The sequence below is a fragment of the Bos grunniens genome, chromosome 8 (assembly GCF_055505025.1).
Source record: "Bos grunniens cultivar Pamir isolate PY7600 chromosome 8, Bosgru_T2T1.0, whole genome shotgun sequence".
NCBI classification, from domain to species: domain Eukaryota; kingdom Metazoa; phylum Chordata; class Mammalia; order Artiodactyla; family Bovidae; genus Bos; species Bos grunniens.
In genome coordinates, this window is record NC_141172.1 from 88773250 (window position 1) to 88787043 (window position 13794).

At 49.6% G+C, this 13794-nt stretch overlaps 1 protein-coding gene across 2 annotated transcripts; it reads right to left on the minus strand.

Annotated features, from left to right (window-relative positions):
• Nucleotides 1-110: 110 nt before the first annotated feature.
• Nucleotides 111-13454, minus strand: S1PR3 (sphingosine-1-phosphate receptor 3). 2 transcript variants are annotated; one of them, XM_086414510.1, is made up of 2 exons: nt 13301-13454; nt 111-3795 (listed from the first exon to the last, which is right to left on the minus strand). In XM_086414510.1, the coding sequence occupies exon 2, from the start codon at nt 3650-3652 to the stop codon at nt 2516-2518; it is 1137 nt and encodes a 378-aa protein (XP_086270636.1). In that variant the 5' UTR covers nt 3653-3795; nt 13301-13454; the 3' UTR covers nt 111-2515. The 2 variants fall into 2 exon arrangements, with proteins under 2 accessions (XP_086270636.1, XP_086270635.1); XM_086414509.1 differs by lacking the exon at nt 13301-13454 and adding an exon at nt 12787-13107.
• Between the last annotated feature and the right edge of the window lie 340 nt (nt 13455-13794).

Here is a 13794-nt window from a genome sequence, read left to right on the forward strand (position 1 = left end):
AATTCCTGGAGGAACAGCTAGCAGCAGGAGAGAGTTCATGATGTCACTCTGCATATCATCAGGGGTGGCCTTAGAGTACACAGCTCCCCACATGGACTCCCAACAACCAGTTTATACAAAGGCTTTCAATTTTATTTTATTTTATTTTTAACAAACATACATGGGACTCGATAAAGGCTATTAACTGAATGAGCTCTAACAGACAGGTTCTCTCTGGCTTTGACACACTCAACTTCTAGATGATCAGCTAGCTAGTTAGGATTGTACACTTGATACTTTTTGTTGTTGTTCAGTCACTCAATCGTGTCCAGCTCTTTGCTGCCTCATGGACTGTAGCCCACAAGGCTCCTCTGTCCATGGGATTTCCCAGGCAAGATTATGGGAGTGGGTTGCCATTTCCTTCTCCAACACTTGGTACTAAATTTGATTATTATTACTTTTTGCATATATCAAATAGACACAATGTCTGTTTTGGGGTATTTTTCATTCAAATTGATTGAAAGTGTTGTGCTACCTCAAAAAAAGTTGAGGTTATGGTGCAGTGTTATATTTTTAGTGCCAGAGAGCTGGAGCCCCCAAGCAACTCAGAACTAATATATAAAGTTCTTAAGTCATTTCTCCACTGAAGACAAAATGCAATACTCAGTATTCTGGCTCTTGGAGGCAATTTTGTTGTTATTTTCTTAACCCAGGATCTTAATGCTTAACTTTTCTATAAATGCTCTTGGTTTTCTCAGGCTGTTTGACAAGAGAATAAGCTCCTTTTCAGTGATGTAATGAAAACAACTAAAATGCCACTGATGAGCATGTCCTTGCAAATAGGATTTATCTCCATCAGCAACAAAAATTAAGAAAGATGTTGGGTGGTATATGGTCACCCAGGACCCATGAAAATGTTCCTTTATAAAGAGGAGCTGGCACGAGATAACAAAGAGGAATCACTTTTTCTCTGAAAAGTTACTCATGTATTAAGACTACTCTTTTAGTCTTTACTCAGGCAAAATTCCCACTGAACCTAAAAACTTCAGGGGTTCTGAAGTGAGGCTTACGCAGATAAGAATCCTTTTGAAGGTTCCTTTTTATCTTTTTAAAAAACGAAGGACTCAGTACATCAACTATATACTTATGACAACTCTGCAAATTTGTATATTTTTCATCCATTTGTACTTCATGAAGAATCCTTGGGGATGACTGTGTACAAAAATGCCTTCTACGTAATTCCTTCTAAAGGTAAAGAGTAGTACAGGGTCAACCTGTGTTAAAATGAAAGATTACAGTATTACTACATCTTTTTGAAGAAAGCACAAACTGCCAGATCACAATTAAACTGCTCTAATGGTCGCGGTCAGGGTCAGCTTTCAGGAATCCACAAGGCTGTTGACGGCCCCAGCTGCTCAGCCGTAACAGCACAGGGGGGTTACTAACTTGGTGCTTTTCTGATACGGATTCTAACTCAACACAGGATCACAGTGCTGTCCTGTAAGCATCTTCGAATTCAACGGAAACTCCCCATTACGTTGGAAAGGTGAAATGGGCCAGGGGTCTGTCCTCTGCTTCTCCCTCTTGGATTCTTTTCTTGATGGGTGTGGGGCACAGGCTCCTGGAATACCTTGACTGGCTTTTCTAGGATTTGGAGAAACCCCAAACAACCGGGTAATTTGGCTAATTTGACTTTTGGATGAGCTTAAGACTCCTCAGGGAGAAATGACGGAAGACAAGCAGGGGTCCCCTTGGGGGACGTACATCCACAGAACTCACTTGTTCTCTCCTGAATCCTCCAGACGCTGTCAAGGGCATCTCAGGACAGTTGGGGGTCAGATGCATACATCTGAGACCAGCCTCGGACAAGCCCTTTTAGAGGGGTTGCGCTTTCAAAATCTGCTTAACATAACACTTTGTGTCAGTCAGAGGAGACTGGGACTGACCTGTTCACCTAGTTCTCAGTCACATCCTCATACTTGGGGGTTCAGCCAGAACTTACTTGTACTCCCTGTTACATAACGACACCATGTACTGCAGCTGACACATGTACCAGTGGCAGACATGTGAAACGCAAGTGCTCTGTAACAGAAATGATGACTATAGCATCCTTCTGTGCACAGTCGATGTAGTGTACAGTCACAGAACATCATCCTGGGATGATGAGGTTCCTGGGAAACACATTGCACAGTGTGTGTGGTCCGACACCTTCCCTCTCCAGACAGAGGCCAGAGGGGAGGGAGGATTCAGGAGAAGGCGGCTGCTGACATCAGCAGCTTGGTACATTTGGAAGACCCTAGAGCCTAAATGGACAAGGCATGGTGTCTGCATTGAAATGCATCAGCAATTCCTTGGGTCCCCTCCTTAAGAGACATCCACACCAGGCCAGGCTGTTGGCAGAACAGCTTTCTCAAGTCCCAGATCTGGAAATACCCCCATGGGTGAGGCATGCGATCCAGAAGAACGTGGCTGCAGGGTTGGCTGCCACTCTTCCTGTGGCGATGCAAGGACCCCAGGTTCCTTGAGGCCCGCACCCTCACTTGTAGATGACTCCATTCTGCAGGGTTTTGTTTCTGTCGGTGATGCAGGGTGAGGCGGCCGTTTGGGGGAGGTCTTCCTTGCTTTTGGGGGAGGGGCTGCTGTTGTTGCTGCCGCTGGATTTGCTTCTGCTTGGGTCGAGAGCGGGCTGGATGGGTGAAGAGTGGGCTCCCCGGCCCCTAACCAGGCAGGTGCAGACAAGTCGGAAGAAGGCCCGCCGCATCTCCTTGCTGGCCAGCGTGTAGATGATGGGGTTCATGGCGGAGTTGAGCACAGCCAGCACAATGAACCACTGGGCCTTGAACAGGACAGCGCACTCCTTGACCTTGCAGGCCACGTCCACAAGGAAAAGGATGAAGAGGGGGGACCAACAGGCGATGAACACGCTCACTACGATCACCACGGTCCGCAGCAGGGCCATGGACCGCTCTGAGTTGTGCGGGCTGGCCACCCTGCGGCTGCTGGACTTCACCAGGAAGTAGATGCGTGCGTACAGGATCACGATGGTCACCAGGATGGCCATGAAGATGCTGATGCAGAATGCGATGTACTTCTTGGAGTAGAGAGGCAGGATGGTTGAGCAGTCGGGGAGGTTGTGCAGGCAGTTCCAGCCCAGGATGGGTAAGGCGCCCAGCGAGAAGGCGATGAGCCAGCACATCCCGATCAGAAGAAACACGCGGTGCTTCTTGTTGGCATCGTACGGCCTCATTTTGATCATGGTCAAGTGTCTCTCGATAGCAATGGCCAGCAGGCTACAGGTGGACGCCCCAAGGGCCACAAACATGCTGCCTTCCCGTAGGAACCAGACCGTCAGGGAGAGGCTCAGTGTCCTCTTGCCCGACATCAGAATGTTGACCTTGTAGGCGATGCCAGCCAGCAGGTCGCAGAGGGCCAGGTTACCAATGAAAAAGTACATGCGGTTGTGGAATTTATTGTTTTTCCAGATGGCAATCAAGACCATCAGGTTCTCCAAAACAATGAAGCTGCAGATGATCAAGAACAGCACGGTGGTGAGTGTGCTGCCCTCGGGGGCGTCCTTCAGCCTGCCTTCCAACTTGCCCACGTAGCTGTAATGTTCGTGCAGGGTTTCGTTGGAGGTGTAAGGTCTGGGGCGTGGCGTGAGAATCATCGCCATCACTTGGAACTCACAATCAGTTAGCTCCTGAATCCACCAGAGGGCGCCCTGAGAACGTCCATTTCCAGGGAAAACACCGCTTTCTGCTTAGGCTGCAACAGGGATCCAGGCGAGACACCGGCTAGGGTGTTGAGAATAGGCTCCTATGAAAAGACAAAAGGAGAGAGAGCCCAGTGATAAAGTAACAGCACCTAAGAACAACAGCAGCAACAGAGTTGGAGAAAGGCACTAAAAATGCTGAAGCATTTGGGTGGCTGGTCCATAAGGGCCCAAAGAGGGCCTTTAACCCAGGCTAACTTCCTATGTGACTATGGAGCCCAGAAGAAGCAATTCTGTGTCTACAGTTGCCAAGGAGGGAAATTCTGTCATTGGGCACTGCCACCATTCAATCATGTAATCCAAACACACGGATTTAAACCCAAAGAACACTTCCACCTGGAAATCTCAAGGCACTTAAAATGCTAACCAGTTCATACTCATCTACTGTGCATGTGTGCATGCTAAGTCACTTCAATCATGTCCAACTCTGTGTGACCCTATGGACTCTAGCCTGCCAGGCCCCTCTGTCCACGGGATTCTCCAGGCAAGAATACTGGAGTGGGTTGCCATGCCCTCCTCCAGGGAATCTTCCCAATCCAGGAATCAAACCTGCATCTCTGTGTCTCCTGCATGGGCAAGTGGATTCTTTACCACTAGCACCACCTGAGCAGCCCCATCTCCTGCACAGGAGCTGGTAAACCCTTATTCCCAGTTACTGAGAGAGAAACAGAGATTATGTCAGGCCCAAAAAATAGGATGGAATTCAGAATAAGACCCACTGATTTCTGAAACCTCCTTGGTGGGCTTTGGAGCAGTGTTGTAGGAAGTAGTCACACTTCCCTGGAATCCCTGGGACCAAGGCCAAGACCAGAAATCAAATCTAGATGGCCCCCAAGTCTGCCCCCCAGAGAGCTCAGAGACAAACCATCTGGTCACCAAAGGAGGAACAGCACAGCCCACACATGGCCCACAGGGCCACTCCCTGAGCGAGCAGCTAATCGTGGAGCCAGGGGAAGAAAGAGTATAAACCTGTAAAAGTGGAATCAACTGCTACTGAGACTAAAGGAAGAAGAGCAAGGACAAACAAGTGGATTTTTGAGTTTGGCTTAAAATTCAGAGTTTAGATACAACTGTCGAAACCGCCAAAACTCAATCGGTGTGTGTGATGGAAAGAAACAACCAACCTGGGAGCACTGGTGACGGTGGGGCAGAGAGCCCAAGAGCCAGGCTTCCAACAGCCCTTCGCCCTCCGGACCTCTATGCACCCCCCAGCCCTACGTGGCTTTATCCAAAGGCTTCTTGTGATGTCCAAGGCAGAGCAGACCCAAGTACCAAGGTAGAAATGGTTTTCGCTAAATGCACTGATTCTAAATCAAAACTATTTGAATATTTAAATATATAATTAAACTCAAACAAGGTCAATTTACATCAGCCTACTGTGTGGATCCGCTGAAGTTTTTCAACTTTTATAAGTTTAAGTCGCAGCCCTCAGTTTGGCTTGGTGGCACATGGACCACTCTCCACAGAAATGGGGCTCTGCATTTTGGGGTGCAGTGGAATCTGAAGGCCTGGTACAACTGCTGAGCTCATTCCAGAGAAGGCCTCAGTGGCAGGCGGACCCTGGGGCTCAGCCTGGGTAGCTGCTCTGTGAGTGAGAAGCAGAGGAGGCTCCAGACAGAGCTCCCTGACCAAGGGCCCTCCAGGCGGATGCTCTCCTGCCACTTGGGTGCTGGTTCCAGGGCCCCGAGGATGTTGTCAAGCCTCCACTCCCTTAATCTGGGTGAGCCTGGTTTTCTGACATGGGGCAACAATGATCCCACTGCTTCTTTGCAGAGATTTCTTCTGTGTCCTGGAGGTTTGTGTGTGGCTTATTGTGGAAACCACATGAGCCCCTGGTGTCTCAGTGCAGTTTGAGGTCACGGAGGGCTGGGAGTCAGCTTTACCACCAAATGTTGGGGCCTGCCAAGGTCTCCACATCGCTGATGAGCCTCGGAGGCAGCATCCGACCCTGGGGCTGTCTCCCCTCACCCAGGGGCACTGTGAGGCCTCATGCAGGAGGCAGACTCCCCAGCCAGCTCTGGTCCCCGCTGCTTGGTCTGTGATAAGGGGCCTGGTCTCCCAGAGACAGAAGCAGGGATGGTGGGGGTCAGCTCGTGGGCCACTCCCCCCCAACAGCTTACCTCTTTTCCATTTTTATTTAAATCGTGCCCATCCTTAAGGCTCCAGGTCAACTTCTACCAGCTCTATAGCGTTTTCTGGAATCATCCTGCCCCAGCACACCACTTTTTAAAACAAACTGCAAAGTGTTTTTTAAGGATAGAGACAGGAGCAGCAGCTGACACTCTCAGAGCACTTTCCTGGAGCCCCTTATTTCATCCTCTCCATCTCCTCTCACACCACCACGTACATTAACGGTGCCCAGTAAATGCATGTGCCCCTCGTTGCTGTTCATCTAAGTGCTCTCGTCTGTGGGCGCTGAATGGAGTCTCTGTGCTCCCACTTTGCTGACCCTTCCTGGCTGTTGTAGGAAACCAGGCACAGGAGAACCTAGTCGCCTGGTTATCTTTCCAACACCTCCCACCCCAGAGCACAACCCTGAGAGAGTGCTTGGCATTCCTGCATGGATACCCTGTCACGGCACCACGTGTGTCCTTGTTCACAGAAAAGGCACGACCCAAAGGTAGGGCAGAGGAACACACGGGCTGCTCCAGTGAGAGTCACAAAGCGGCAGCATCCTGAGAGGGGCTGTTTTTCCTTTGGTGGCAGTGGGGTCATATAGCTGGCCGGAGGGCCCTCCAACACTCCCTGTCCCCACGCTCGCCCTTGCCCCCACCACTCCAGGCCACCGGCTGCCATGTCCAGGTGGCCGCCCCTCCATCCCAGGACCTGATACTGGTGAGCATAACGTGAGGAGTTATGATGGTGACTTAGCACCAGAAGAGCCTGAATGATAAAAATATACAAACATTACAGAAAAGGAGAACAATGGGAATTGTATCGTAATTCCCCCTCACACTGGGGCGAAACAGCTCCAGGAAACTGCATCTGAAAGCCTTTTGAAAACAGGTATGTCCAAAGTTTCTCTCCTGTACCCTAGTTTGCCTGTGATAACTCCATGGCCTTAAATACCTCATGGCCTCCTTGAGACAGTCTCTGCCCCTCCGACTGTGCTCTACAGTACAGAGAGCAGGGCTGCAAGTCCCTTTAAAATTGCTGGATGTGGACTTCTCTTGGGAATAAAGGGCGGAGGAAGTACACGGCAGGCTCCACAGACTCACATTCATTTTTTTCCCCTTCAATACGTAGAGTTTTGATAAACTTGAGTAGAAGGTACGAAAGGAAACAACAAAAACGAATACCCAGCAAGAAAATAACCAAAATAACAATACTTTAAGATGTGCCAGAAACCCATCAAAACCATGAATCCTGAGGGTGAACACATCTTCCCATTAATGCTCGATTAATGATTTCCCTTAATTAAATATGTATCACTCAAGGAGCATATTTTCTCAGAACATTTTTTGTTATAAAATACCAATCTCCACACTTTGCGTAACTGGAAGATACCCATCTCTCTTTGGAACCCAAAAGCTTATTTTCTTTAGATTAACAATATTAAAAAGCTGATCCCATCTGAGAGTTTTGTGCCAGGCCAAAGATAAGATTGATTTTGGATAGATCTGAATGCCACTACGCATGGCCAAAACCGTCTCATGGGCGAATTCCTGCCTCCATCCGGAGGGACGCAACACAGACTCCAAGTCTGCGGGGAGAACGCTCTGTCCCCTCCCTGGTCCCCGAATCTTTGAGAGTCAGCTGGCTCTGCTCATGGAGAGGTGGGCATCGGCCCTCTGTGGCTCACCCACCCTGCTGCTGCCAGTCACTGCAGGAGTGCTGGGCACTGCGGGCCCCCGGGCCCCTGGGAGACCCAACCTTTCCTATCCCTCATGGCCTCTTGTAGTCACTAACCACTAGAATGGAGCACTCTCTGGACTTCTTATCCCTTAGAGTAATTTAGCCTGTGTCTGACCCTCACATAAATGGAGTCATGAAGCTGTGCCTGGCATCTTCTTCTCAATGTGATGTTCCTGTGAGCTTCCTGCTCAAGGTGAGTCATGCAGAGAGATGCAGGTAACTCCTTCCCATTGCTCCCGCTGGGTGGACGGATACATTCTGGGCTGTGGACGTGGAGTGGTTTCCCTGTGCTGTTGTCCTCAGCAGTGCTGTTAGGATGAGTTGAGGATGTCCCCCATGGCCTGTGTCCCAAGGGGTACCGTGGACTTCCTACTGCTGATGCCTAGGCTGGGTTTTGATGGAGGGTCCCCACAGAGGCTTACGGGTCTCAGCCAGTGGTCCTGAGAACTGTCTTTGTGGGTAGCTGGAGAAGTCCCCAGCGAGGGTGAGAGTTACACGTTACAAATGCTCACACTTTATTTTAAAAGATAAGTGTCCAGGGCTGGTAGTGACCTGACCAGTATCTGCCTTTCCATTGTAAAAACTGGATCACTGCTTAATTTCCACCTGAATACTGAAAAATACAGCCTAATGCTGAAAATGTGGCTGGGTGCCAGCTAGTCATGTACATATTCAGAAAACCTGGCCAGTTATAGAAGACATGTGGGTGCTCCTGCTCATGCGCAGTGGCCTTCCAACAAACCCAGATTCCGACAGAGCTGTGCCTGAGAGCTGGCCTTACTTATATCCGTAAGCAGAGCTCTCCTCCCAAACTGTGCTCAGGTCATCCAGACCCCCGCAGACTTCTCCCCTCACCCACTCTGAGTGAGGATTTGACTGCCTGCATCTCACTGTGAAGGTAAAGATAGTACACTGCCCACTCCTGGGCTTGCCTTCCATCTATTCAACAAAGATCTGCTACCTGAGTTTTCACTCCATCCTCATTCAGGTGGGGTCTTCGAGTCTACCTCAAGGCATTCCAACACCAAGGCTTTTCTTTCTGCAGAGAAGGAATATGACACCTTCTAGAAGGTGGTTCATAGGGGTGTCACCCCATCCCCCTCCCTCCATTCCAAGGAAGAGCATGTGTGGGGGGAGGGGGAGGGAGCCAGGCAGGGCCCAATGGATTCCAGATGTGTTTTCCACGCTGGAGAGTCACTTTCTCTACTCACATCACTTTGAAAAATAAACAAACTATAAAAAGAAGGAAAAGGGAAAAAAAAACAGAGGAAAATATTTCACCAGTCTGGGGTCTGTCTCTTTCTCTTTGTAATGGCCAAAAAAAAAAAAAGGCACAATAAGATTGTGAGACATTGATTTCTCCTGGTAAGATGCAAGGCATTATATTTTTAAAATGCTATATTCTCCCATTTCATCCCATAAACTGAATTAAAACACAAAGCATTTGTCCACAAGTAAAATTTCTTGGAAAGCAAGATATTTTTTCCCCCCACTTAGAAGAATTTAGAAAGGAAATAATGAGTTGGCCGTTTCATGGCCCCAACAAAATTCCTTTGCTAATGAGTATTTCCCGTCACTCAGGGGTTTCTTAGGTGACCTCACTCTGCTCTCAGAGATGGTTCATGACAAGAGGTGTTACATACTCAGCCTTGCATGCCTGCATGTTGCTCTGGACCTATTAGTGGAGCGCCTGGTGAGAAAGGCTGTTACAGATGAACCACATCAGGATTCTACATCTTCCCCTTTCTTCTCCAGATTGCGGAAGCGAGTTTGTCACTGGTCGGATTTCCTACTTTTATGCAGCTTCTCCAAAGGTTATTCTCTCAGCAAACAAGGCTCAGATGCTAACAGAGATCTGACAGCAGTCCAAGGAGTCCCATGTATGCAGGTTGTGCCCACAATCAAGTCCAGCTTGAACATCTGCCTCTCTGCATATTCTCCTGGGCATCCAGGCTCATCAGTCTGAGGGCAAATGCTTTTGATGCAAGAGGTCTTTATCTTCATTGCTTTTCTGCCAGGTTTCTCAAACTTTCTCTTGTCTGTTTTTTCTAAGGAAGGGTACAGGACTGAATTTCTACCAAGGCTGTCACAGCACGAATCAAAGTGTGTGGAAATGAGTTCCTCTAGGCATACGAAAATGAGAGGTGTTCTGGGCAGGAAGTGGTAACCGCGGGGCTCCCTTCATCCGTTCCCACAACAGCACTCTTGCTCGGTGGCCTGGCATGCGCACTGCGCACTGTGCCTTGCAGGCGCCATGTCTGAGCCCACCACAGCATCTGCTTCCAAATGGACACAGCGGGAAACTGAACCTGTGGCACAGTTTGGAAGAGGCTGCGCTGGGCTGGATGCCCATGTCATCGGATTCTAGTGCACCACATTAGGGATAAGCTCTTCCAGAAGCTGTTGCGCTTCCATGTGTTCCTTACCTATCTAGAGACACGGGTGTCACCAGCATACTTGGGACCGAACTACTTCTAGCTACTATGCTAGCAAAATGCTGGAATGCTGAATCTGGGGGCTTGACTGAAATATATGGAAAACTTTGACCCCAAGGAAATGGAGCAGCATCTTCAAGGCCAAAGAGCCTAAAAATGACTCAGGATTCCCACTCCAGCTTATGGTTCCAACCAGATGTTAGAACCACCTGATCAGTTCCACACTGTCCTCTGAACAACCTTGTCACTGATTTACCTGACTGGCTATTCCCTGCCCTCTCACAGATGCCACTGTGATTCCTCAAAAACAGAATAAAAATGAAACAAAAGGTAACTTTATGCCTGGTAACTATAACAACAAGTTAAAAAGTATTATTAACTAAAGCTAGACAGGATTCCACTAAGTCTAGCATATTGTCTCCAAAAGCTCATGGAATATCTCTTTTTCATTTATTTATTTTTTAATTGGAGGATAATTGCTTTACAATATTGTGCTGGTTTCTGCCATACATCAACAAGAATCAGCTATAGATGTACATATGTGCCCTCCCTCTTGAAGCTCCCTCCCACCTCCCACCCCATTCCACCCCTCTAGGTTGTCACAGAACACCTGATTTGAGTTCCCTGCTTCAAACAGCAAATCTTCACTGGTTATTTAATTTTACATATGGTAATGTGTATATTTCAATGCGCTTAAGGTAATTAACCAATTTTACAGAAAACATATGGCAAGGGAATAATACAAAATGGCTCCAAAACTGATAAGAAAGGAATCACGAAACCAAATGTGAGGAAACAGAAAGCCTTGTATAGCCCAGGGGCAGCTCAGTCTCGGCTAACTGGCCAACACAGTAGATTGCCCAAGGCTGCCATGCCAGCTGTATCAGCCCCAGAGTCATAGTCCCAAGTCCTGGCAGAGAAAAAGAGTTTCTCCAGTTGGGCAACAACAAATGTTTCAAGATTATTTTATGCTCAAATTCCCATGTCTTTGTAACAAAAATATATGCATAGACAGTAGGTCTTGAAACATTTTTAGGGAGTCGAAGAGATACCATGGAATCAAATTAGTGTCATAATTTCCTGGTAAAGGAAAATCAGTCCCTAAATTTTGAGACATAAAGTCATTAGGCCAATTCATAAGGTAGGCCTTGTACAGGAAATGGTAGCTTCAGTATCCACATACGGTAGAAAATTAGGAGAGTCATGCATTTTAATGGAATTCACAAATATAAAGAGGAAAGCAGCATTTTCAGAGATGAATATTGGTCGAGGAATCATTGCATCTGTATCTTAAGGGCTGATTTTGCGTTTCGGATCCCTGGTGTCAGGAGACTAGAGCGCCTGGACTAGCAGGCCCAAAGTGAAAGTTTTCTGACTGAGAAAACCCAATGTGTGGTTCACCTATGGTAGTAACAGTATTCAAACTGGCACTGAGCTCTGCATCAGTGAGTCCACAGCTCTTTGAGCACCACATACACACACACACCGCCCCCCCCCCGCCCAGAACCACCACCATCCTCATTAGTCATATACCCACAGATCATAATCCTGCCCTTGTACTTTCTAGGAATTAAGTTTTTCTTAACCATGCCTGTACGATTTTCATCAATGAAGAAAGGAATGTTGTAAAGATAAATCATGAAGACATAATTCTTTGGGGCTTCCCTGATGGCTCAGATGGAAAAGAATCCGCCTGCAATGGGGGTTTGGATCCCGGAGAAGGGGATGGCTATCCACTCCAGTATTTTTGCCTGGAGGATTCTATGGACAGAGGAGCCTGGTGGGCTACAGCCCATGGGGTTGTGAAGAATCAGACAGGACTGAGTGACTAACACTTTACTTTCAAGATTCTGTACAATGTCTGCAACTTCTAACTCCAGACTTTAAAAAGATGCCTAATTCTGGAAGTACCCAGAGCTCCAGAAGAGCCAGACTCATTCATGCTCTTCATCTTCAAAGTAAAGCATGTTCCCTTTAAAAATCCAACAAGAAGTCCCTCTCTTACATCTAAATATAAATACACCACAAAGAAATACGTCCTTGGCAGTGTCCAACGTCAGGAAGAGAGAAAGTAAGGAGAAGGAGGAGAGAACAATTTGGAGACTATGGTGGGGGCAGGGGGTTAAAAGTGGCAAAGTTAGCACTTTCCTGCAATCGGCTCGAAGAAGGACCAGTCCTGTCGCTTCCCCGGATTTATCCCAGATATGAGTATAACTTACTGATCTTCCCTGGGAACCTCATTACCTCATCATAGAACTTTTGTCTTCCAGACTCCTCTTCCCGCCCCCCCAACCCCGCCCCCCGCCCGGTTCCGACAGCCCTGACTGCCTTGTTTGAGAAATAGAAGGAAAACTGGAACTTTGTGGCCAAGAAAATAAAACAGAACGATTTCCCCAAGGGAACAAGAACACACACTTCCAGAGCCCCCAGGTCCGCATTCCAGGCCGTATAAACTTAATTATCCCAGGAAAAGGACCCATGGCGTGTCTCTGGGAAGAGTCACTTCTCTTTCATTCGGCGTTTAAATGCTCTAACTGTAGTTTAAAAAGGAACCATCCCCACTTCCCCTGCCCGGGTTCAGTCACCAGAATGGACGACCTGGTGGGAATGGGCGATGCTGATGTGGTGTGCTCGCCCGCCCAGGTCCACGTCGCGATGGGCTGGATGGCCTGGAAGACGGGCTGGAAATCCGTAAGAAAAGCGGACCCGGCTGCTCCCACCCAGCCCGGGGGCCCGCCGGCTCACCTCCATCCGAGAAGGGCGCTCGGACCCTCGGCATCTTGGCAGCCCTTCCTCCCCTCCCAGTGCCGGGGCGCCGGGATAGACTTGGCGCTCGGGGCTGGGGACACTGCCCGGGCCGCAGAGTCTCGCTCGGGTTCCTGCGGCCACCGCGCTGAGCGTCGGGTTCCTGTCGCGTGTCTCCCAGACCGGCTTCCTCAGCCTCTGCCCCCGCCGGCCCCTGCGCAAACTTTTCCAGCTAACCTCGGGGGCTGGGCCCGCGCCCCGCCTCCCTGCCCTGCCGTCCAGCCCTCATCTGCCCGCGTCCTTACTCCCGCCCCCGCAATACCCCTCCTACCCCGACCTCCTTCCCCACCTCCCGGCTCCCCGCCCCATCTCCCGGCCCCGCTGCATCTCCCCCGCTCCCTGCGGCTCTCCCACAGCATCTTTTCCCCCCGGCACCTTGAGTCCCCACCTTCCCGCTTCCCACGCCCCGCACCGTCCTTGGCTCCTCCCCCGTCTCCCCGCCCTCTGGCCTCACCTCGTCACTTCTCGGTCCCCACCACGTTTGTACTTCTTCCCTCAGCGTTGAGCCCCTATATCCCCATCCCTTCTCCCCTCCCCGCAGCCCCAGCACCCCACTTTCTCGCTCCCGGCTCCCGCTCTCGCTCCTCAACCCCTTTATCCTCCTCCCCGACTGCCACCCCTGGAGTGTCCCCGCCTTTCGTGTCCGCCCCCGCAGTCGAGCCTCTGGCGGGCCTCTGACATTCTCCTGTCGCCCCCGCCTCCCTCGGCAGTCCCCCTGAGCTTGGCTCGCCCCTCCGCCTCTGTCCCAGAACTGCCCTTCAGATCCTCCGCCCCGCCGAGTAGTTCAAGGCTGCTGACCCCTGCCCAGCACCCAGAGGGGAAGGTCCAAACCGGATCGGGACTAGGCGTGGACCGGGTGCATTGAGGGCGAGGGTCTGCCAATTATTGCTGTTAGTTTCATCATCGTCATCTTTGTCACGATCACGATCATTTTTGGTTGGAACTGAC

Excerpts from the sequence above, each read along its gene's own strand:
- S1PR3 (XM_086414510.1), bottom strand. The coding sequence starts at position 3,652 with ATGGCGATGATTCTCACGCCACGCCCCAGACCTTACACCTCCAACGAA.